The sequence below is a fragment of the Anabrus simplex genome, chromosome 6 (genome assembly GCF_040414725.1).
Source record: "Anabrus simplex isolate iqAnaSimp1 chromosome 6, ASM4041472v1, whole genome shotgun sequence".
NCBI classification, from domain to species: Eukaryota; Metazoa; Arthropoda; class Insecta; order Orthoptera; family Tettigoniidae; genus Anabrus; species Anabrus simplex.
In genome coordinates this window covers 72,053,898-72,075,922 of record NC_090270.1, presented here as the reverse complement: position 1 = coordinate 72,075,922, position 22,025 = coordinate 72,053,898, and the positions used below count along the sequence as shown (strand labels likewise).

The following is a 22,025-nucleotide window of genomic DNA, read 5'->3' as shown; positions in this document are numbered from 1 at the left end:
CGAGAGTCTTTCATTTTCACGACCCTTCATGGCTCTTGTATTTCTTTGGCCGACAACTTCATTTTTCAAAGCGTCGGATCCCTTCCATATTTCTCTCTGATTAGTATTAATAGAGGATGGTTGCCCAGTTGTACTTCCTCTTAAAACAGTAATCACCATCACCACTTTGTCCGGCTGCATGACTAAATGGTTAGCGTGCTGGCCTTTGGTCACAGGGATCCCGGGTTCGATTCCCGGCAGGGTCGGGAATTTTAACCTTAATTGGTTAATTTCGCTGGCATGGGGGCTGGGTGTATGTGTTGTCTTCATCATTATTTCATCCTCATCACGACGCGCAGCTCGCCTACGGGAGTCAAATCAAAAGACCTGCCTCTGGCGCGCCGAACTTGTCCTCGGACACTCCAGGCACTAAAAGCCATACGCCATTTTATCTCATTTTCATCACCACTTTGATTTTAGAAAGGAATTCTTTTGTTACACCTGTTTCGTGATGAATGTTAGTGATTATTCATTGACTTTGTATGGCGTTTCAGGCATAAAGTATCTCAGTGAGAAAATTAAATATAGGGTGAGTGGTTTACTTTAATTTTACAATTTGCTTTACGTCACACCAACACAGATGCGTCTTATTGCGACGATGGGGTTGGAAAGGGCGAGTAATGGGAATGAAACTATTTGCTTTACGTCGCACCAACACAGATAGGTCTTATGGCGACGATGGGATAGGAAAGGCCTGAGAATTGGAAGGAAGTGGCCGTGGCCTTAATTAAGGTACAGCCCCGGCATTTGCCTGGTGTGAAAATGGGAAACCACGGAAAACTATCTTCAGGGCTGCCGACAGTGGGGCTCGAACCCACTATCTCCCGATTACTGGATACAGGCCGCACTTAAGCGACTGCAGCTATCGAGCTCGGTGGGAAGGAAACGACGCTGGCCTTAATTAAGGTACAGTTCCAGCATTTGCGTGGTGTGAAAATGGGAAACCACAGAAAACCATCTTAATGGCTGCCAACGGTGGGATTCGAACCTAAATCTCCTGAATCCAAGTTGATAGCTACGTGACCCAAACCACACAACCACTTGCTCGGTTGTTGTGAGTAAAAAGCACATACATTGTGGTACTGAATTTGTTATGCTAGAGAAAGTAAACATAAGCTGTCGATTATCTTCTACACACACACTCAAAACAAAACATTTGAACAAGGAAGTAGCTAAAACATTGCTGCATTCTTAGTAAACCGATCGACGCAACTAAGGTTTGCGGTAAATTTGACCTTACACTTAGGGGGCTCTACGAAACAGTGACATCAGAAAATCCAGGAATTCTGTGTGGCTTAATTAACTTAGTATAATGGTCGATTTAGTAGCTACTGTATGGTTCATCCGAAAATTTTCCTTTCGTTTTGACATAAATATGTGTTATGGCTGGAGTTCATCCGAAAATTTGCGTCACGAAATGTATGACGTAATGTTACCCAGCAACCGTGCAGGCTGTGATGTGAAGTATTGATGGATGGCCATGACCGAGAGACATATTATCAAAGAGGGGTGTTAGAGTACAGATGGTCGATATAATATTGCAGGCAGTGATGTGAGGTATTAATGGACAGCCATGACTGAGATAGATACATTCTACATTATCTAATCAAAGAAGCCTCATCATCTCATCGTACCCTGGAGAAATGGTTATTTCATTCATGGTAGTTCTTTAAGCCGTGAGTTAGTTTCTCCCTTTCTATGTAATGAATCATACTTACCGACTCCAAATTCCATACAAACGACTCTCGAAAATGATTCGTTAGATACAAATAATTTAGTCATTATCGGTTTGAGTCTCATTGAAAAACATGTGCATGGTCATTTGATTTTACAAAAGTTTTGTTTTGTCTTTGTTATTATGTTATTTAACTGTTATTTCGTATTTGCTTATTTGGATAAACGTGATAGACAGAGTAGAATTTAATACACAAAGAGAATTCACCAGCCGCTACTGCTTCTCACTAAAGTGGTAATGGGTCGAATGTCGGCCAAACCATGTGGGATTTCTTTAAAATGAAAATTCACGTGCAGTGGTTCAGACGCTATGTAAAACTGGAGGTCTCTTGGCTATTATTACGATATTAAGAAATACACAAAATTATATGCTTTTTTACTTCATTATTTGGACAGCTTGAATTGATCTACAACTAGATACGTACCAAGGATTTTAGAGTAAAGTACTGTTAGACGAAGGTACAGAGATAGTAATTGAAAAAACTATTTTTATAAGTAATATACAAAAAACCCCACCAACCTGGACCCAATGTTTGGGAAGCCAGGCTCTGCCTGTCACAAGTCAGGACCAAGGGCGAGTGATAGAGGACTAACACCTCTTTAAAAACCTTGGTCCAGCTGACCCGGCTGGTAATCCCATGTAAGGGTCCCTTGCCAGGGTTACGGCGAAGACTTCAACGGCAGTGAAGGCGGAGAAGAGGGACTTCGGAACGGTGGAATTGGCGGAAGAGGCAACCCTCCTATTCTGGGTAAATAAAATAGGAACTGCTGCCTTACAGTAGAAGTGGGAACTTCGAAGGCTAAGGGAAGAAACCCCGACAGAAAATCAGCCTGGTGCCTCAGGCTTAAGATGGCAGCCCCGTCAAGGCACTCGGAAGCAGTGGGTTAATCACTCGCTCTTCTTAAATAATCTGATTATAGAAACTGAAGCGAAATTACAAAACCGGACGGATAGTCTGACGACGAACTTTGGCATGAAGAGGGTACGATCGAAAAGGAAATCGCAGAGGTTGACAAAACCTGAAGCGAAGTGAAGAAAATGGCCAGGAACCGTACTGTGTGGAGAAATTTCGCCAATGCCCTCTGCTCCAGAGGGAGCAACAGGAAATAAGTCAAGTAAGTCAATATACAAAGGTAATTTATTGTTTTATAAACCAGACTTGACTAATACTACACCTTTCAATTCCGTCTCTGAAGGGGACGGTGGGCCTCCTACACGGTAACGCCGTCTCTCTGGCCTGGGAGATTTGATTCGGAAAAGATGAGGCAGTTAGTAGACACTAGGAACTATCCCGGCATTCACCTTAGTGCAGGAGAAAGGAAAGCCACGGGAAACCATTGCCTGGACAGGTGACGATGGAGACCTGCACCTTTCCGTCTCCCGAACGCAGAGGTGTAGAGCCACCGTACAGCCGTGGCCACCGGTCCTCTTGATACTAAGAGTTGACTATTGATACTACTATACTGTTTTCATTCATTCCCTGAAGGGGAAGGCGGGCCCCTTAGACGGTGACGCCGTCTCTCAGGCCAGAATATTTGTTGCATTGATGCTAATGTATGGGAAACTTGACGGGGTTGGCGGCCGTGGCTATACTAGGAACTATCCTGGCATTCGCCTTAATGCAGGAGGATGGAAAACCACGGAGAAATATGCTTAGGACAGCCAACGATTGGGACCAGTCACTCTCCGTAAGACTCGAACTATCTACCTACACAAGTTTTAATTCCGTCCCTGAAGGGGACGGTGGGCCCCCTAGAAGGTAACGCCGTCTCTCAGGCCGGGGAGATTTGTAACGGTGAAGGAGATGTTCGGAGAAGGTGAGGGGGTTGGCGGCCATGGCGTATGCTAGGAACTGTCCCTAGATTCGCCTTAGTGCAGGAGAATGGGAAACCACGGGAAACCATTCCCAGGACAGCCGACGGTGGGGACAAGGCCTCTCCGTCTCCCGAATCCAGAGGCGTGGAGTCACGGTACAGCCATAGCCACCCCTCCTGTGTTCGGTTGATCGGACGTAATGCAGAGCTGTCGGACCACGGACCAGGCGAGGTCACTTGTGGACCGAGACCTACTCTGCAACCCCCGACTTAAGACTTGATAAAAAGTAACTCGTCTATAGTGTTAGGTTTTCAAAATTAATATCGTTCTATGCGTATAATATACCGCAAAACGGAAACGAAAAACAAATATATAGAACTCCATCAACTTACTGTAGTACATGTGAACCTTCATAATCACTGCACCTGCTCTAAGCTAAGAATCACTGTCGGGTGAGAGTTACATGCCATGCCACCTACCGGTAACACGATACACTGAGTGTACGAAATGTTATTAAAGTTGCAAAACGGGTTCTGTTGGAATGGAAACAATGTCCGAGTTGCTGCAATCATTAAAACAGACAATAACTTCTGTGTTGTTGAACATTAGTACATTTTACTTGTCTTTGTCTACTTATTTCCGTGTTATGCATAAGTGACAGGAAGTTAAAGATAGGAAAACGCATAAGAATAAGCAGAGTGGCGTGTAACAGGGGACAGGACGAAGATACAGAAAAGAGAGAGAAGAGAATTTACAATTTGTTTTACGTCGCACCGACACTGATAGGTGTTATGACGACGATGAGATAGGAAAGGCCTGGGAGTGGGAAGGAAGCGGCCGTAGCCTTAATTAAGATACAGCCCCAGCATTTTCCTGGTGTGAAAATAGGAAACCACGGAAAAGCACATTCAGGGCTGCCGACAGTGGGGTTCGAACCCACTATCTCCCGGATGCAAGCTCACAGCTGCGCGAACCTAACCGCACGACGGATAAACATGAAAACACACAAGAACAAATTCCATTTCATGTACTACCGTTTCTGTGTGTTGACTCAGTTGTGCAGTTTGTAGTCAGCCTTCTGTATCCAAGACAGCAGGTTCGATCCCGGCTAAGCTTGGTTGCACTTGAATGTTCTTAATGGCGACAACTCTATGTGGTTATGATACATCCTTGGTATCATCTGCCTGTCGAGAGACGACTGACCGAGCGAGTTGGCCGTGCGGTTAGGGTCGGCAGCCCTGAAGATGGTTTTCCGTGGTTTCCCATTTTCATACCAGGGAAATGCCGGAGGTGTACCTCAATTAAGGCCACTACCACTTCCTTCCCACTCCTAGGCCTTTCTTATCCCATTGTCGCCATAAGACCTATCTGTGTCAGTGAGACGTAAAGAAATTATAAAAATCGAGCTCGATAGCTGGAGTCGCTTAAGTGCGGCCAGTATCCAGTAATTGGGAGGTAGTGGGTTCGAGCCTACTGTCGGCAGCCCTGAAGATGGGTTCCCGTGGTTTCCCATTTTCACACCAAGCAAATATTGAGGCTATACCTTAATTAAGGCCACGGTTGCTTCCTTCCCAGTCCTAGCCCTTTCCTGCCCCAACGTCGCCATAAGACCTATCTGTGTCGGTGCGACGTTAAGCAACTTGTAAGCAAACAAAAAAAAAAAAAAAAAAAGAAATTAAAAACACTTTCTTCAAGACTGTAACAGAATACAGGGTGGTCGGCAACAACGTGAACCGTATATGTGAGCGTTAGAGGATTGGTCATAATGATTAATAATATGAAAAAGTAATGCAATATCTCGTACCGTTGTCATTTTATTAGCTACTGAAGTTAGCCAATCAGAGAGCTTCGTGGGCGAATTCAAGTGGGCTTTGCTACGCGGGGTTGCTAAATGTTCACGTAGCTTAAGGCAGGCTTGAAAGCCATGCTGAAAAATCAATATCAAACACAAACACGCCATGGGTTTCAGCTGGTGTCAACGTAGCGCACATGTTACGACGCGATCCTGTCAGCGCGGTATTCGTGTTGATATCCCACACCTGGCGAAGTTTTCTTTTTTCCGATTGCTGCTCTCAAGCCGATCTAAAGCCTCGTGCAAATTTAGCAAAACTGCCTCGCAAAGCCCATTTGAATTACCTCGCGTAACGATCTTATTGGCTACTTTCAGAAACCGATAAAATGACAATGACGCGAGGTATTCAATTTTTTTTCTCAAAATCTTTATCAGTATGACGAACTCTCTAACGCTCATATACCCGGTACAAGTTGTTTTCAACCACCCTATATAATGAAGGTATACCTCATATTTTCTTGTGAGCTCTTGTATCTGTGAGTGAATTGCAGTGAAAATGTTATTGTAACGTCACATGACGTCACAAGCACATGTGAAAAGCACCACAGTTCTTCTAACATTAATGTTATTGATTTTACGTCCCACTAACTTCTTTTACAGTTTTCAGGGACGCCGAGGTGCCGGAATTATGTTCCGCAGGAGTTCCAGCCCACGTACAAATTTCGTGTCAAAGCCGGGAATCGGTGGCAGCTAATCACACTAACCACTACACCACAGAGGCGGACCCGTCGGGTATTAAGTTACTAAAAAGTTCCGATTACAAAATACTGTGTTACATTCCTAAAAAGCTGTCTGGTGAAGAAACAGATACTGAAGAGGAATTCGCCGAAGAAGAGCTGTGAGCCGGGCTGAGATACTCGGACGGTAGAGCGTTAGCCTTCTGACCCAAACTAGGCCGGTTCGATCCCAACTCAGTCCGGTGCTATGTGAAGGTGTTCAAACACGTCAGCCTCGTGTCAGTGAATTTACTAGGACATTAAAGAACTCCTCCGGAACAAAATTCCGGGGTCCACTCAGCCTCGGGAGGTCAACTGACTAGAGGGGGGTTCGATTCCCACCTCAGCCATCCTGGAAATGGTTTTCCGTGGTTTCCCACTTCTCCTACAGGCAAATGCCGGGATGGCACCTAACTTAAGGCCATGGCCGCTTCCTTCCCTCTTCCTTGTCTATCCCTTCCAATCTTCCCATACCCCCACAAGGCCCCTGTTCAGCATAGCAGCTGAGGCCGCCTGGGCGAGGTACTGGTCATCCTCTTGTCGTAAGAGGTGACTAAAAGGGGCCCCAAGGGCTCTCAACGTGTGAGAGTGCGTTGGCCACCACAGGGCCCTTAGCTGAGTCCTGGCATTGCTTCCACTTGTGTCAATCTTCTCACTTTCACCTATCCTAACCGACCTCTCTTGGTCAACTCTTGTTCTTTTCTGATTCCAACTGTATTCGGTAACGACATTTCGGGAGTCTTTCACTTTATTGTTTTGCAAGTTGCTTTACGTCGCACTAACACATCGAAGATTTTCGGCGACGGGGGATAGGAAATGGCTAGGACCGGGAAGGTAGTGGCCATGGCCTTAATTAAGGTACAGCCCCAGCATTTACATGGTGATAAAATAGGAAACTCAGTAATCGGGAGATAGTGGGTTCGAGCCCCACTGTCGGCAGCCCTGAAGATGGTTTTCCGTGGTTTCCCATTTTCACACCAGGCAAATGCAGGGGCTGTACATTAATTAATGCCACGGCCGCTGCCTTTCACTTCCAATGCCTTTCCTATCCCGTCGTCGCCATAAGACATATTTGTGTCGGTGCGACGTAAAACAAATAGCAAAAAAAATGGGAAACCATGGAAAACCATCTTCAGGGCTGCCAACAGTGGGGTTCGAACCCACAATCTTCCGAATGCAAGCTCACAGTCACGCCTCTTACCGCACGGCCAACTCACTCGATGGGTCTTTCATTTTCATACCCTTTTGTGGCGCTCATCTTTCTTTGGCCGATACCTTCATTTTTCGAGGTCTCGGACCCCTTCCATTCTTTCCCTCTTATTATTGTAAATAGAGGATCGTTGGCTACTTGCAGTCTACTTCCTCTTAAAACAATAATCACCGCCACCATTACTTCATTTTCATACCCTCCGTAGCTGATACCTTTTCGAAGTGTCAGACCTGTTCTGATTGCTATTGAGAGAGGATGGTTGTTCAGTCGTGCTTCCTCCTAAAGCAGTAATCACCACCACTACTACCACTTTTAACTAGCTCTCTTCCGAACCCGCTGGAATTAGTATTTCACATCCATCCCCTTTTTCGCCGATACCTCTGTTCTTCGAAGGTTCCGAACTCTTCCATATATTGCTCTGATAAGTGTTAAGAAACGGTGGTTGTACAGTTGTACTTCCCTCTAACAGCCCCAACCACTACATTAAAAAGAGACCGAGCTCGATAGCTGCAGTCGCTTAAGTGCGGCCAGTGTACAGTATTCGGGAGATAGTAGGTTCGAACCCCCACTGTCAGCAGCCCTGAAGATGGTTTTCCGTGGTTTCCCATTTTCTCACCAGGCAAATGCTGGGGCTGTACCTTAATTAAGGCCACGGCCGCTTCCTTCCCACTCCTAGCCCCTTCCCTGTCCCATCGTCGCCATAAGACCTATCTGTGTCGGTGCGACGTAAAGCAACTAGTTGTACCTTAATTAAGGCCACGGCCGCTTCCTTCCCACTCCTAGCCCCTTCCCTGTCCCATCGCCGCCATAAGACCTATCTGTGTCGGTGCGACGTAAAGCAACTAGCAAAAAAAAACATTAAAAAGATCCCGCCACGACGAAATTCCAAAACTACGATGTCTGTTAAGACCATTATCAGTTTCAATGGGCGTTAAATAGTATTAGTACAGTCGAAACCATTTATTGGGACGTGGATTTTGACGACGTGTTTGATATAACGGCGAAATCTAACGGTCTAAATACTATATACACTGACTGACAGAGCAAATGCAACACCAAGAAGGAGTGGTCAGAACTTTATGCCAATTGCAGGGTAGACTGACTTCACTGAGGTATGCTCATGATGTGAAATGCGCCGCTGTGCTGCGCACGTAGCGAACGATAAATGGGACACGGCGTTGGCGAATGGCCCACTTCGTACCGTGATTTCTCAGCCGACAGTCATTGTAGAACGTGTTGTCGTGTGCCACAGGACACGTGTATAGCTAAGAATGCCAGGCCGCCGTCAACGGAGGCATTTCCAGCAGACAGACGACTTTACGAGGGGTATGGTGATCGGGCTGAGAAGGGCAGGTTGGTCGCTTCGTCAAATCGCAGCCGATACCCATAGGGATGTGTCCACGGTGCAGCGCCTGTGGCGAAGATGGTTGGCGCAGGGACATGTGGCACGGGCGAGGGGTCCAGGCGCAGCCCGAGTGACGTCAGCACGCGAGGATCGGCGCATCCGCCGCCAAGCGGTGGCAGTCCCGCACGTCACGTCAACCGCCATTCTTCAGCATGTGCAAGACACCCTGGCTGTTCCAATATCGACCAGAACAATTTGCCGTCGATTGGTTGAAGGAGGCCTGCACTCCCGGCGTCCGCTCAGAAGACTACCATTGACTCCACAGCATAGACGTGCACGCCTGGCATGGTGCCGGGCTGGAGCGACTTGGATGAGGGAATGGTGGAACGTCGTGTTCTCCGATGAGTCACGCTTCTGTTCTGTCAGTGATAGTCACCGCAGACGAGTGTGGCGTCGGCGTGGAGAAAGGTCAAATCCGGCAGTAACTGTGGAGCGCCCTACCGCTAGACAACGCGGCATCATGGTTTGGGGCGCTATTGCGTATGATTCCACGTCACCTCTAGTGCGTATTCAAGGCACGTTAAATGCCCACCGCTACGTGCAGCATGTGCTGCGGCCGGTGGCACTCCCGTACCTTCAGGGGCTGCCCAATGCTCTGTTTCAGCAGGATAATGCCCGCCCACACACTGCTCGCATCTCCCAACAGGCTCTACGAGGTGTACAGATGCTTCCGTGGCCAGCGTACTCTCCGGATCTCTCGCCAATCGAACACGTGTGGGATCTCATTGGACGCCGTTTGCAAACTCTGCCCCAGCCTCGTACGGACGACCAACTGTGGCAAATGGTTGACAGAGAATGGAGAACCATCCCTCAGGACACCATCCGCACTCTTATTGACTCTGTACCTCGACGTGTTTCTGCGTGCATCGCCGCTCGCTGTGGTCCTACATCCTACTGAGTCGATGCCGTGCGCATTGTGTAACCTGCATATCGGTTTGAAATAAACATCAATTATTCGTCCGTGCCGTCTCTGTTTTTTCCCCAACTTTCATCCCTTTCGAACCACTCCTTCTTGGTGTTGCATTTGCTCTGTCAGTCAGTGTAAATACTGTATTTTTAAAAACGCTTAGTACTACATCGCCTATTACGACATATTGTGTAAAACAGCGTATTTTTATCACATTGTCGGTAAAATGTATCGGCTATAACGTCCAATGTTGATTTTTGTTCGTTGCGCGTTTGAAAATTGCTGACAACAACGTAAAGCTTATTTTCAAACTCTTGTTTTCAGTAGATTATAGACTTCAAATGAGTCTCTCTGTTAAATAGTCAAGGCAGGCATCACTGTGAAGATTTCGCAAAAGAAAGGGAAGAAAAGTCGCCAATAATATGGAGAAACAAATGGGGAAACAAATCTTGGTATCGCCAAAGAATTTGGTGTATCACACACAACGAGCTAGAATAACATAGAGGGGCTGTATGCCTGACATCAGCGCTCCCTGCGGAAGCAAGTTGATAAAGGGCAGCCATGTTAACGGTTGTCAAAACAGAGTTAGTTGGCGCGAGAACATTATGTTGAGGTGACAGGGAAATTATGCGTGGCGATTGATCATCGTAAGTTTTAAGAAATTGGAAGTTAGATACTCGCTTTCAAGAATGCCAGGCGTATACTTGCGTATGTACGGTGACTGATGTTCCCTTTTTCCGACTTATTATAAATGATTATTCCTTGGTAGTCTTTTTATATTTTGCCCCTGAGAGTTCATTTTTATGCCATCTGTTGTTAGTGCGTATTTCACTCAAGTTTGATATTCAGGTTCTTTCTTTGTTTTCTCTATAATCGTCCTGAAGGCCATAAGTCACTCTTATTTCAGTCAAACGTACACCAAGCATAGTAAAAACAGTGTTTTACAGCTGTTTGTGAAATTTATGAACTATTTATTGATGTCAGTCGCATTAATATTTAAAATAAGGCTACAGTTTATAATGGACAACTTTCAGGTTACCTTTCATCTAGTAAATCCAGTGCCGAGCGAGTTTACCGTACGGTTAGGGTCGCACATCTGTAATCTTGGTAGTGGTGGTGGTGATTATTATTTTAAGAGGAAGTTCAACTGTTAACACTAATCAAACGAAAAAAATGGAAGGGGTTCGATGCTTCGAAACCTGAAGGTGTCTGCCATAAACATACAAATGCCACGAAGGGCATGAAAATGAAAGTCTCCCTAGTATTCCCAAACCTAGAGTAATACCAAGGGAGGTCAGATAGGATAGATAAAAGTGAGGAGCCTAGCACGAGTAAGTGGAATCAATGCCTGGACTCAGCTAAGGGCCCTGTGGGCGCCAACCTACGCTCCCAACTGGGTCCCATTTTAGTCACCTCTTACGATAGGCAGGAATACTGTGGTTGTTATTCTGCCGCCCCAACACACACGGGGTGCTATGAGCTTGAATTCGGTTGATAGTGGGTTCGAATCCCAACGCGGCAGTCCTGAGGATGGTTGTGCCTTTTTTTCCATTTTCACACTAGCTGTACCTTAATTAAGGCCACGGCCGCCACCTTCCCAATCCTAGCCCTTTTCCATCTCTTCGTCGCCGAAAACCTTCGATGAGCTAGAGCGACGCTAAACAAGTAGGAAAAACATAATTCCAGTACGATACCGTAATGATGTGGATGCAATACGTTTAAAAATATGATCAGAATGAGGTTGCAAGCAAGTTGCTTTAAGTCGCACCGACACAGATAGGTCTTATGGCGACGATGGGACAGGAAAGGACTAGGAATGGGAAGGAAGCGTCCGTGGACTTAATTAAGGTACAGCCCCAGCATTTGCTTGGTGTGAAAATGGGAAACTACGGAAAACCATCTTCAGGGCTGTCGACAGTGGGGTTCGAACCCACTATCATCCGAAGACTGCATACTGGCAGCACTTAAGCGACTGCAGCTATCGATCTGGGTGAATGAGGTTCCTATCGTAGGTCCCTTTCGTTTTAAGGATTTCCGTCATAAATACTCATTTATATCCACGAATTTTTATTGTAATTTACGCTCAACCATAACAATTAAGCAGGGTTTTTATTTCGTAGCCTGTTCGTATGTCACTGTACGACGATTCTCCTTACAGTGTATCCTTTCCGAACTACTCTACAATCAGCTGATCGCGATGCTGGCCTCGCGTCGCAACGAGTATAAAGTGGCGTTAATCGCACTCTATGATTATAATGCTCTACACTTTCGGCTAACGGTCTTTAATTTTGCACCAGTGATTCTATAATGCGTGTCATTCGGGAACCACGACAAGACAGTGTGTGACATTATTAATCAATTTAAATTGTTGCTACGTCTTTCCTCACTTATTATTTTATAGTTTGCTGAGATCTGTACGCAGGTACTGTGTAAACGCTAGAAGAAGAATTCCTCAGTCCCACTACACAAAATAATACTGTGTTGCAAGTAAGGTACTTATTTCATTTACGTCTTTTGAAATTTTAGCTTTATTTTGTTAATTAACAAGGTAACAAGTTTGCAGCCTACAATTTACAGATATGACAATTTTAGCAACAGCAACAACATAAAACAGGTTTGTGCGACTACCGCCTATAACGACCGTTAATTCGCGGTCCCTTCGAGGTCGTTATAACCGGTTTAGACTGTAATAGTATCAAGCAATCTCTGGCAAGAGCAAGCTGGATCTACCGCGCCAAACTCAAAAATGGAGCGACAGACTGGCGAAATATGGCCTGCGCCACAAGAAGAAGAAAATCGAGTACATGACATCAAACACACAAGAAGTGGGAACCATCAAAGTAGACGGCGACGACCTGCTGCGTTTGAGAAAGTTGGTGTCACGATAACTGACGACGGCCGACTCGTCGGGAAAGTCAGCACGAGAATTAATGCAACCTGGATGAAGTGGCGAACAATAACCGGATCCACTTACAACCACAGGATGAAAGATCATCTACTCAAAAATCTGCTGTACTGTCATCCGTCCTATCGCACTCTATGGCTGCGAATGTTGGCCGAACATAACCGAGATTCAATGCCGGCTTAGCGTAATGGAGACGAAGATGCTGCGGTAGACAGCGGCTATCAGTATATCAGATCGCGTTTCCAACGACAGCATCAGGAAGCGATTTGGCGTTGCGCCAATCCACGAGAAAATGTGCGAGAGAGGTCTCCGATAGTCTGGCCATGTTTTATGAGCTGGAGCCGACACAATTACTAAGACGGACTAGAGGTCTTCGGCAGGAGATCAAAGGGATGAGCTGAACACTGCATAAATACCTCAAGGGCATGAATTCCCATCTAGATGCGGCCGAAGATAGAACGAAATGGAGACAGCAGATCCTCGCAGCGGACCCCGCAACCAGGCGGGATGATCGCCAAAGAAAAAGAAAGGGAGAGTAGTATTATCATAGACTAGCTGATGTACCCGTGCTTTGCTACGGGATTCTCAGAAAGACTGACTTCGTGGTTTTCCTAACCTGAGATCAACATAGGTCATTACAAAAACTTAAGTATGAATGTAGCGATTAAAAGCAATGCTATCATATAAAATACTCGATCAAACGGAAAGCCGCACGTTTTATCACTTTTAACGAACAGTGCTGCGGTTAGATTGTGGTGCTAATTTAATAGTCCAAAGTTCCAGAGCTGGGATGATCAGGCCGCAGATTGCCATGAACACTCATCTGCCATTATTCCGCTAAATATGCACACTGTTCATTCCAATCAGTGCCCCAGAGTAGGGATTGAATAGCCCGAATGCTATGATGATCCAGTGTGTTACGAACCAGTAGTATCAGAAAAATTATAAACCAGGGGAACGGCATGCTAAAGAAGAAAGTTATCTAACTCCCCAGCTACTTCCCATCAATATTCAGACAGGCTGTTACACTCTGTATGACTGGGCGAGTTGACCGTGTGGTTAGCGGTGCGCAGCTGTGAGCTTGCATCCGAGAGATAGTGGATTCGAACCCCATTGTCGGCAGCGCTGAAGATGGTATTCCGTGGTTTCCCACTTTCACACCAGTCAAATGCTGGGCCTGTACCTTAATTAAAGCCTAAGGCACTCCTAGCCCTTTCCTATCCCATCGTCGCCATAAAACCTATCTATGTCGGTGCAACGTAAATCAAATAAAAAATACTCTGTACGCAGCAGTAATCCTATTTTATACCATAAACTGTAGTTTCTTATTCTCTGACTTTACATACCGATTTTCATTAAATACAGTTTACCCATTTTCTCGTTACTCGGTGCTGATATGGACTTATTAACAAAAATCCAAATTCATGAATATCTTTGTGATCATAGCCAGTACGGTAACAATGCATAAGACATGAATAATATGAAATTTAATACTATATAACCTTAGTTATGTAGCATTCATCGATTACACCTCTGATAAGAAATATTTGACAATTAAATTTTAGGCCTTCCCCTAAACTACCATTTCACTCAGCGTGAGCAAAATGATTTATAGCCTAGATTGTAGAGGCTCATCCCCCGACTTCACATACCGATTTTCATTAAATTCTCTTCAACCGTTTTCTCGTGATGCGTGTACATACATACAGACAGACAGACAGACAGACAGACAGACAGACAGACAGACAGACAGACAGAGAGAAATTACGGAAAAGTAAAAAATGCATTTTCTTGTTACTATGGACATGACCGATAGAGAAATACCATTATTTTCAAATTCTGAGCAATGTACAGACAAAACTCTTATTTTATATATATAGATAAGTTACGTGCTCTACAATCTCAGTTTTCCAAGAACTATTTCTTCTCAACCTCCGACAGGCTACGTAGTTTGTGATCCCTGGATCGTTAGAGGAGTGGTCGTCCACAATCATCGGAGAATTTAATTCTTAATATGGATGGAGGAGGAGGATAAGAAAGCCAGATAAATACGACAAAATGAGAAAGAAATGTTTTACATTGGTGATACAAAACAAGGAACACAAGACGTCTGTGGTTTTTAGGAACGCCGAGTTGCCGGAATTTTTTTTCATCCAGCAGGAGTTCTTTAACGTGCCAATTGAAAGTGGAATGGCGTATGGCTTTTAGAACCGGGAGTGTCCGAGGACAAGTTCGGCTCGCCAGATGCAGGTCTTCTGATTTGACTCCCATAGGTGACCTGCGCGTCGTGATTAGGATGGAATGATGATGAATACGACACATACACCCAGCACCCATGACAGCGGAATTAACCAGTTATGGTTAAAATTCCCGACCCTGCCGGGAATCGAACCCGGTACCCCTGTCACCAAAGGCCAGCACGCTAACCATGTAGTCATGAAGCCAGACTACGTGCCAGTTGAACTATCGGCACGAGGCTGACGTATTCGAGCACCTTCAAATACCACCAGACTGACAAGGGGGCATTTCCTACTCGTCACCACCGATTTCGCTAAAATTTATAGAACATGCAAGGCTTGGCTACAAATGAAAGTACCCGAAGTGGGAACTCCAGATCGTCAAGCATATAGAAATTAAAAATAAAAATAAAAATGTTGACGCGGCTCTCGCACCGTATAAGCCACTTACGTTAATGCGCACGCCGAGCAGTTGTTGACGTAGCGGTAAGAGCTCGGACTGGTAATGCGATGGGCGTGGGTTCGACTCCCCGTGTGGAGAGTGTTTTTTCTATCAACTTTTATATTATTAATTTTCCAATTACGCAAAGAGGTGAATAATTCATTGTATTAATTTATTTTGTCCGCCTCTGTGGTGTAGTGGTTAGCGTGATTAGCTGCCACCCCCGGAGGCCCGGGTTCGATTCCCGGCTCTGCCACGAAATTTGAAAAGTGGTACGAGGACTGGAACGGGGTCCACTCAGCCTCGGGAGGTCAACTGAGTAGAGGTGGGTTCGATTCCCACCTCAGCCATCCTGGAAGTGGTTTTCCGTGGTGTCCCACTTCTCCTCCAGGCGAATGCCGGGATGGTACCTAACTTAAGGCCACGGCCGCTTCCTTCCCTCTTCCTTGCCTATCCCTTCCAATCTTCCTATCCCTCCACAAGGTCCCTGTTCAGCATAGCAGGTGAGGCCGCCTGGGCGAGGTACTGGTCATACTCCCCAGTTGTATCCCCGATCAAGAGTCTGAAGCTCCAGGACACTGCCCTTGAGGCGGTAGAGGTGGGATCCCTCGCTAAGTCCGAGGGAAAAACCGAACCTGGAGGGTAAACAGATGATGATGATGATGATGATTAATTTATTTACACGCAAAAGGCATAGAAAAGATAAAAAAAATGGGGTTTCATTGCCAAACTTTTTTCTACGTGTGCCAAGAATCTATTGTTTGTGTACAGCCGCCAGGAGCAACCTTCACTTGTCAAGTGAAAACGAATCTTACAGCGAAACGACTATTCACGTTTATGGCACACTCCCCAAGGAGGGGAGATAGCCAATAAAGGAGAAAAAAGTTGAATTTCTGTTTGAACACGTCGGGAAAGTTCGCAACTCCATATTTTCTACAATTGTGCGCTCATTAAAAAGATGACGTCATATACGCCTTTTGCATATAAATAAATACAATAAATTAAAATCAATGAATAATATAAAAATTGAGAAAAATATTCCCCACACGGGGAGCCGAAAACACGACCGTCGAATTACTAGTCCAAGCTCTTACCGCTACGCCAACAACTGTTCGACGTGAGCATTAACGTAAGTGGGTTATACGGTGCGAGAGCCGCGTCAACATTTTTATTTTTATTTTTAACTTCTGTACGCTTGGCCATCTGGAGTTCCCACTTCGGGTACTTTCATTTCTAGCCAAGCCCTGCATGTTCTATAAATTTGAGCGAAATCGGTGGTGACGAGTAGGGAATGCCCCCTTGTGAGTCACGATCGAACCTTCCAAGTTGGGCTCAGGAGGCCAGTGCTCTACCGCCTGAGTTACTTGGCCTAGCCAGAGAGCACTCATTAATTGATTGATTGATTGATTGATTGATTGATTGATTGATTGATTGATTGATTGATTGATTGATTGATGAGGTCTCTCTGGCCAGTTGGTGGTTATCCGTGACTGGGAGGGAGGAGTGTTTATTCATTCAAGCATGCATGAATACCATCCAATCACGCAATTCATTCATTCATACAGTCGTCCACTTATTCAAAATATCTACATGTACTCTAAGCTAAGAATAAATCTGTTCAGACTCATGACAAATAAATACTTGGACTAAAACAAATTAATAACGATAAGAAACATGTTGTCCTAAACTATATAACACAGATATGTCAAAAATAAATAAAATTTTAAAAACTACAATTTAGAGATTGGATGCAAATAGTGATTAAGCGTAATCGTAATGTTTAATGTAGTAATACATACATTAATTGTAACAAGAAAAATCATGCATGTATCATAAATCCACAGTTCTAGCCGTTCAGGCAAGCAACTCAATGTTGAAAACATCCTAGGGATATGAGCTACGAATTTTAGGTAAATAAAATTTAGTAAAATATGAGAATATAATCTTTTTTATTCCTTAAAATTACAATCCTTTTCTTAATCATCGATATCGGGTCGATTAGGTTAGCAGTTCGACCTTTACTACCACTACGAGCGCTAATGTGAGTCAATGCAGAGTTTCACTCAAGCCCTTATAACTATATTCGGTGTGGACATTTTTAAAAACGCCTGAAGGTATTGAACCGAGGAACATATTACAGAAAGAATTATGTAAGGTAGTTAATGTGGCTACAATATGAATAAAAAAAGAAAGCAAGTAAAGAAACAAGCGATTTTATTTTGTTTTTCCGGAATTGCATTGCATTTAGGCCAGAAGTGATTTTCGATTTTTTGTTTGTTTGTTTGTTTGTTTGTTTGTTTGTTTGTTTGTTTGTTTGTTTGTTTGTTTGTTTGTTTGTTTGATAGAGCTATCCCAGACTCACAATTTGAAACCTTTCCGAGCAACATGAAAATAATTTGGATTGCAAAAAAATATTTCTCTCTCCCCAGTTCCTACCGATCCGGAACGAGGGCATGGGAGTATTCTATTCTATTTGGCCTTGCGAAAAGTCAGTTAATGTATCATGGCAATATGGTCATATTTTCTTTACCAGTATTACGCCATGACATTAGAAGTCGAGGACGGAAGATAGTTGTAACTCCGGCCCGGAAAGTGTGCTTATTGAACAAACCAAACCAAACCAAACCCCATGGCACTACAGCCCTTGAAGGACCTTGACCGCTGCTCAGCCCGAAGGCCTGCAGATTACGAGGTGTCGTGTTGTCAGCACGACGAATCCTCTCGGCCGTTATTCTTGGCTTTCTAGACCGGGGCCGCTATCTCACTGTCAGATAGCTCCTCAATTCTAATCACGTAGGCTGAGTGGACCTCGAACCAGCCCTCAGGTCCAGGTAAAAATCCCTGACCTGGCCGGGAATCGAACCCGGGGCCTCTGGGTGAGAGGCAGGCACGCTACCCCTATACCACGGCGCCAGCTGCTTATTGAACAAACTTTAGCAAAATCTATTAAAGTGGGCATTTTTGTTGACAGTTTTGACAAGATGAGACAAACAGTTCAAATATTTCAATATACAGGTAAAATATTTAAGTTGCACCAAATAAATTCTCCCTCACTGTGTGTTTCTAGTTTATTTCTAAATATTAAGAATATATAACTAACCTCTTTGTTATTGATTAGATCAAATATCACAAGTTTTGGTTCGCAGCCATGTCCCCCTGCATCCAGGACCCAGAGTCGTGCCCGAGGGGCCTCCACATCCAAGGCCACCACTGACTGAAATGCAAAGCAGTTCCCGACTTCTTGCATGTCAAAGTTTGGATATGAAGAAGGAATGGAACCTTTCTCAGGCCATACTGCCTCCAGTAACGTAGCTGGCGCCTCTGCATCTTCATCATCACTTCGTGGGACGCAGAGAAATGCGCGCGTCCGCCATACTGCTACACGTCGCACCGGCCGACCACCCACTTCCCAGCAGTCAGTAACGCCAGCTCCCAGTACCAGTATCAGCTGTGAAAAATTAAAAATTGGGGCAGAAAAATAATTGATGCAGATAAGTCAACCGGATTTCATAATTAATAATTACAATTTATTTACAGTAAAATTTAAGTCATCTTTCCCATATAATGCAATGTAAATTTGTTTATTTGTTTTTAATATAACATAATATCCCTACAGTAACTTCTAGTATGTGGTTTGAGTTGTTTTTATTTGCCTAAACAACTTGAAATACAATCTGTCGCAATATATGTATTCTTCAAAAGACATAAAATTAAATTTCCAGTGTCTCCAACCCAAATTTCATTACTGTTCTTTGACAAACAGTCTTGTTCACCCTTTACTATACTACCGGTACTGTCAATTTCATTGATAAGTGGCTCGGGTCTAATAATAATAATTCTAAATGTCTTCGTCTTTCAGCTAACGACTTTTTTATTATTACTTTTTGCTACCTGCTTTACGTCGCACCGATACAGATAGGCCTTATGGCGACGATGGGAGAGGAAAGGCCTAGGAATGGGAAGGGAGCGACCGTGGCCTTAATTAAGGTACAGCCCCAGCATTTGCCTGGTGTGAAAATGGGAAACTACGAAAAACCATTTTCAGGGCTGCCGACAGTGGGGTTCGAACCCACTATCTCCCAGATGCGAGCTCACAGCTGCGCGCTCCTAACCGCACGGCCAACTCGCCTGTTTTTTTTATTTTTAGAATTTGTTTTACGTCGCACCGACACAGATATGTCATATGGTGACGATAGGATAGGAAAGGGCTAGGAGTGGGAAAGAATCGGCTGTGGCCTTAATTAAGGTTCAGTTCCAGCATTTGCCTGATGTAAAAATGGGAAACCACGGATAACCATCTTCAGGTCTGCCAACAGTGGGGTTCGAATCCCACTATGTCCTGAATGCAAGCTCACAGCTGCGCGCCCCTAACCGCACGGCCAGCTCGCCCGGTCAGCTAACGACTTGACCCTGCCATTATTATTTTTAAAACACGATAATTGAGATCAGTCATAGACCAGCCATATACACACACAAAATCAGTCTGTATCGATGAATAATGTTAATGAGGGGCATAATTCAAAATCAGAAAGACAGATGTCACCAGATAAATTCTACAAGGGACTGTACAAGTACGTGCATAGCAAGTGAGGTAAAAATCTCCGAAACGTACCAGTACTCTACGTTCGTAGGCCATGTGACACATGCGGTAGAGAACGTACCGGTAGTAGCGGAAAATGAAATTCCAACCCCAAGAAGTTGTGTTAGATAAATGAAATTCGGGAGGCGTGCCTGCACATATGAAAGATGAAGCCTATTCAAATTTGCGCGCTAGTCGACGAAGAGTGGTGCTAGTAGTGCCATTAAGACCTTGAAAAGCAAGTTTGTTTTAAATACGCGCCGTATACTTCGTGAGCGTTAGTCGTCGTCCGGTGTTGACGTTGTGAGGTAGGTGCGAGTCAAACATGCCTTTTGAGGAGACGAAGAAGGCAGTATTAGCAGCTTACAGAATTTGAACGAGGCCGTGTAATAGGTCTACGAGAAGGTGGATGTTCTTTCCGCGATATTGCAGGGAGACTTGGCAGGGATGTATCCACAGAGCATTGGTGTTGGCAGCAATGATCACGGGAAGACACTATCTCAAGAAGACCAGGCTTCGGCCGCACATGGGCCACTACGGAGAGGGAAGACCGCTATATTCGCTGCATAGCTGCGGCGGATCTTAGTGCGTCTGCAACAGTTATTAGAGCTTCAGTTGGCACCAGAATGCCACAGGAAACTGTAATAAATCAATTGGGACAACTTCGAGCCAGAAGTCCTGTAGCATTCATGTCACTAACTCCGAATCACTGCCATCAAGCCACAGTTTATTGGAGTGTGGAGTGGATATCTGTTGTAATCTTAGATGAAAGACGTTTCTATCTTGGTGCCAGTGATGGCCGTAGGTTGATAAGGAGGAGGCAAGGAGTTTATTTTGAACCAAGCTGTCTGCGACGTCAGACGCACTGGACCAACACCAGGAGTTACGGCCTGGGGAGTGATTTCCTTTGACAGCAGGAGCTCTTTTCGTTATTCCAACAACCTTAACAGCGTGCATGTACGTCAGACTGGTGATTGAACCGGTTTTGCTGCCATTTATTCGCAGTATTCAAGGGGTGGGAGGTTTCCAGCAGGATAATGCTCGTCCTCATACCGTTGCTGTCATCCAACATGTTCTGCTGAGAGTCGACCAGTTGCATTGGCCTCCGTGATCACCAGAACTTTCGCCCGCTGAGCACGTATGGAATATTATGGGACGACAAATCCAGCATCAACCAATACCAACATTAACCGTTCCTGATTTGACTGAACAAGTGCAACATGCCTGGAACGCCATTCCACAAAATGACATACGGCACCTGTATGGCACAATGCATGCACGTTTGCATGCTTCGATTCATAATCGAGGAACTACAGCCACAATGTTACATGTCTTCTTGCGCATACTTGAATCTGTGACCTGGGTATTTTAATCAAATAAATGTGTTACATAGGCAATTGCTTAGCTAAAATTTCTTTCTTTCTTTCTTTCTTTCTTTCTTTCTTAAACAGTTTACCCTTCAGGGTCGGTTTTTCCCTCGGACTCAGTGAGGAATCCCAACTCTACCGCCTCAAGGGCAGTGTCCTAGAGCGTGAGACTTTGGTCAGGGGGATAAAACTGGGGAGGATGACTAGTACCTCGTCCAGGTGGCCGCACCTGCTATGCTGAACAGGGGCCTTGTTGAGGGATGGGAAGATTGGAAGGGATACACAAGGAAGAGGGAAGGAAGCAGCCGTGGCTTTAAGTTAGGTAGGTACCATCCCGGCATTTGCCCGGAGGAGAAGGGGGAAACCACGGAAAACCACTTCGAGGATGGCTGAGAAAGGAATCGAACCCCCTTTAATCAGTTGACCTCCCGAGGCTGAGTGGACCCCGTTCCAGCCCTCGTACCACTTTTCAAATTTCGTAGCAGAGCCGGGAATCGGGGTTGGCAGCTAATTACGCTAACCACTACACCACAGAGCCGGACAATAATAATAATAATAATAATAATAATAATAATAATAATAATAATAATAATAATAATAATAATAATAATAATAATTTCCGAACCATATGTAACCTTCATGATAGTTGCGTGTAGTACCAATTGGGAAACAGAGCATTGCCGTGTCCGAGAATTAATCCAAGTTGGTAAGACCTGGAGTTGGTTCTTCCGCCCTCCAAGCCGTTGGAAATATTCCTATTCTGCCTTAGAGACCATTGACCGGTTTCCTTTTTACCTTAGTTGATCCGAAGGTGCT

General features: G+C 44.9%; 1 protein-coding gene across 1 annotated transcript in view; it reads right to left on the bottom strand.

The window, feature by feature from the left end:
* The window catches only part of LOC137501284 (uncharacterized), a 66,689-nt gene that overhangs the window by 33,724 nt on the left and 10,940 nt on the right, over positions 1-22,025 (bottom strand). Inside the window, exon 2 of the mRNA XM_068228229.1 lies at positions 18,364-18,711. Coding sequence (XP_068084330.1) covers positions 18,364-18,711 — 348 coding nt within the window. The remainder of the gene's footprint in view (positions 1-18,363; positions 18,712-22,025) is intronic.